Here is a 3,878-nt window from a genome sequence, read left to right on the forward strand (position 1 = left end):
ATGATTAAAACATCAATAACGAATCCTGGAAATATAAAAGATGTATTAATATTAATACTTATATATTAAAATAATATATAAATATACATATATTTATATATATATATAAATATATTTATATATATTTTTTTTAATTTATTATTATATATCTTTTTTAGTGTAAATAATGGAATTAGGAAATATAATAATTTATGAATATTTTAAAATAATAATAAGTATAAATGTATACTTCTATTAAAGAAAAATATAAACTTACATATATAGATTTATAAAAAAGTAATTATAATTAACTATTTTTTAAAAAAAAAAATGTAAAGATTCAAAATCATAAAATGAAATTAATTAAAATAATTAAGAATAATTTTAAAATAATATAAACCTATTCACCGAAATTTCAAATTAAGAATCTCCTTAATCACATATATAAATAAATAACTTAAATTCTGATTCTCCTAAAGAAGCAATTAAAAAATAAAATTAAATTGTACATATTACTAAAAAATAATATATATAGATTATCATTATTAACTATCTTTATAATATAATAGTCAAGCGAAAGAAGTGAAAGTGAAGTTTACTATGATGAAATACAAGAATAATAAAATCTTATAGATAAAAACAAATATGATTTAAAAAATAATTCTGAAAATCAAAATTAAGAAAACCTAGAAATATATGATTAAGAAGAATTTCAAAGACTATTAGATTAATTATATTGTATGCATGTTTAATAAGAAATATAAGCTCGTGAATATCGTTAATGTAAAAAGTGTATTAAGTAATTATATATATATATATATATATATATATATATATATATAATTATATATATAAAAAATAGTGTTATGAAACCTCCGCGAACACATCATTGTTCATAATGTAAAACTTGCATTTTAAAAATGGATCATCATTGTTAATGGGTTGATAATTGTATAGGTTTTTATAATTATAAATATTTTGTATGTATGCTTATCTATGCAAGTAAAAAATTATTTCTTTTATAATATTATATATGTTTAAAGGTCTTATATTACTGTTTTCATTTTTTAATTATTTAAATTGTTACTTAGATTCTTTAGTAAGCTATAATTTAGGATATTTAGATATTTTTTAAATTGCTTTTACTTTTTATTTTATAGTTTTTGTTTTATTAATTGTGGGATTTTTAATTGTATTTCATATGATGTAAGATTAATTTTAATTTTAAAAATATACATATAAATAAGATTAATTTTTAATAATAAAACAACAATTGAACATTCAGAGAAAAAAAAGATAGACATGTAAATTTAAATTTTTATATTTTTTTAATAATAAAAATAAAAATAAAGAAATATGATATAGGTTGTATGAAAAATTTTATTTAAATTTTTGGAAAAAAAAATTATTTATGGTTTTTACCTTTAAGTAAAATATTTTTAAAAATTTATTATTTTTATTATTATTTATTATTATTATTATTATTTTTATTATTTTTATTATTTTAATTTATAGATCCTAATTTAGATGGTGAAGGTACATATTTTTAATAAATTGATAACAATTAATCTTTTTGATTAGTTAATATTTATTAAACATTTTTAATCTTTAATATTATTGGTATAAAATATAAAATAATATAATTTTGATATTTTTTTTTATAACTAATCTTTTTTATTATAATTTTATTTTTTTAATTTTAATATAAAAAATATTTGTTAATAATTTAATCTTATTTTAAATAATTTTTTATTTTTTATAAAAAATTAATTATATAAAGATTTTATAAAATATTAGTATATAATTAAAAAAAAAAAGTTTAATTATAAAAAAATATGATAATTTAAATTAATTATTTATAAAAATTTAATAAATAAATTTAATAATAATAATAATTTTAATATTTTTAAAAAATAAAATATGATTTAATAAAATAAAGTGAATATCGAAATATTTATAAATAAATAAACGATAATAATCATAAACTCAAAAAATAAATATAATTTTTTTTTTATATTTAAAATTAAGTTTTAACAATCATATAATAAAGCATATATATATAACTAAAATTTAAAATAAATGTAAATTTATTAAATATATTAATTAAAATTAAATCAATATTAAAAGTAAATACTTGAATACATAAAAAAGTTTGAAATAATAAACAATTAAATTATTAATAAAACTAAAAAAATAATACAACATAACTACAAGGAAATTTCTGAGGATTAAAACTATTTTTTTAAAAATGGAAAATAAAAAGCTAAACTAAATTAAATTTTCAACAAATAAATGAACGAAATTTCTAATACAATAATACTTAAAAAAAAACCATCCCAAAATAAAAATTATATTTAAAATTTTATTATAAATTAAAAATATATTGTAAATAATTTAAATGATTTAATGAATTTTTTATATTTAAAATAAAAAATACTTAATCTAATCTAAATAAAATATTTATATAAATATTAGACTTTTAGTCATTATTACAATAATTTGCTTTTTAAATGCAATAAATAAAATAGAGATAGAGAAAAAAATAATAGACTATTACCTTTTTATATTTTTTATTAATTTTATAAAAAGAAACTAAACAAAAAACAAAACATTATAAAAAGAATTATATATAAAATATATGTTAAAACAACTTAAAATATATCAAATAAACATATTTTTAAACAAAAAAGCAATAATTAATTATTATTTTAGAAACAAAAAAAGCAAAAAATAGTTTAATATATATTTTGAATACAAAAACATTTTCTTTTTAACTTTTATATCTATATAATATCTATTGTTTCACTAAAATATTAAAAACAAATAAAAAATTGAAATAATAGTAAATAACTTTATATATGTTAAATTTAATATTTTATTCTATTAATGTTAGTTAGAAACTTAATTTTTGAAGTAATATATATAAAATTTATTTTTTAATAATATAAAAAAAAAGATTATAAATGTTTTTATTTTTATTTAATTAAAAATATATATATATAAAAAAAATATATGGGAAATTATTAATCAGATTTTTAAAAAGATTAAACTTTATTTATATCTTTGTCAATAATAACTATATTCTCATCTTATGGTATATATCATACATCAAAAAAAATATAAGAAATAGACCAAAAAGTTTCTAAAATAAATCTATTAAAGAATAAAACACCAACCGATATTCGTCAATAAATAAACTAAATATTAAGCTAACAACAATAACATACATAAAATCCTTAAATAATATTGAATGATGATCAAATATTATTATTATACTAACAAATAGAAGGTAAAATAGAATGCCAGGATCCTTTAGAATCAAAAATAACTTAAGATAAAAATTTAATAATACGTAAAAATACTATATCAATTATACATTCGAACGAGGAATTAATTCGAAAATTAACTAAAAGACAAATATATAAAAAAAATAAAGAAGTAGACTTCAAATATGTTCCGAAATTCGAAATAATAGACATGAATAATAACTAAAATAAAATAGAAATAAAACTAAATAAGAATCCATAAATAGAAAAGTATTCAATTAACCATTATCAATAAAAAAATTAGAAAAAGAAATATCTTTTTCAGAAAAAATTCAAAAATATATTTCTTATTTTATAAATATAATAAATTTTGTGTCGAATTAAAATAATATAGAAAATTTTAATGATAAAATCTTGATTTCTAAAGGAATAGAAATAGGTATATCTTAAACTGAAATTGGATTAAAAACTTCAGGAGTTATTTCAATAATAGGAGATGTAAAATAAAAATAAAAATATATAAAAAATTAATTATAAAAATAACTAAATAGTATATATATATATATATAAATATATATATATATATATATATATATATATATATATATATATATATATATATATAATGTGTAT

At 13.2% G+C, this 3,878-nt stretch overlaps 1 protein-coding gene across 1 annotated transcript, besides 5 other annotated features; it reads left to right on the plus strand. All coding sequences in view use genetic code 6, as the record gives it.

The window, feature by feature from the left end:
* IMG5_033890 (hypothetical protein) lies at positions 1-981 on the plus strand (the record flags this gene model as incomplete). Its single annotated transcript, XM_004039048.1, has 3 exons — positions 1-42; positions 549-778; positions 842-981. Coding segments are annotated over 3 exons (412 nt in total), but the record flags the coding sequence as incomplete, so codon positions are not given.
* Positions 74-125: a microsatellite.
* Positions 784-833: a microsatellite.
* A 445-nt stretch (positions 982-1,426) lies between the features above and the next one.
* Positions 1,427-1,483: a microsatellite.
* Positions 1,484-1,617: 134 nt separating this feature from the next.
* Positions 1,618-1,675: a microsatellite.
* A 2,121-nt stretch (positions 1,676-3,796) lies between these two features.
* Positions 3,797-3,870: a microsatellite.
* The last annotated feature ends 8 nt before the right edge of the window (positions 3,871-3,878 follow it).

The sequence above is a fragment of the Ichthyophthirius multifiliis genome (genome assembly GCF_000220395.1).
Source record: "Ichthyophthirius multifiliis unplaced genomic scaffold scaff_1120509249803, whole genome shotgun sequence".
Lineage (NCBI taxonomy): Eukaryota > Ciliophora > Oligohymenophorea > Hymenostomatida > Ichthyophthirius > Ichthyophthirius multifiliis.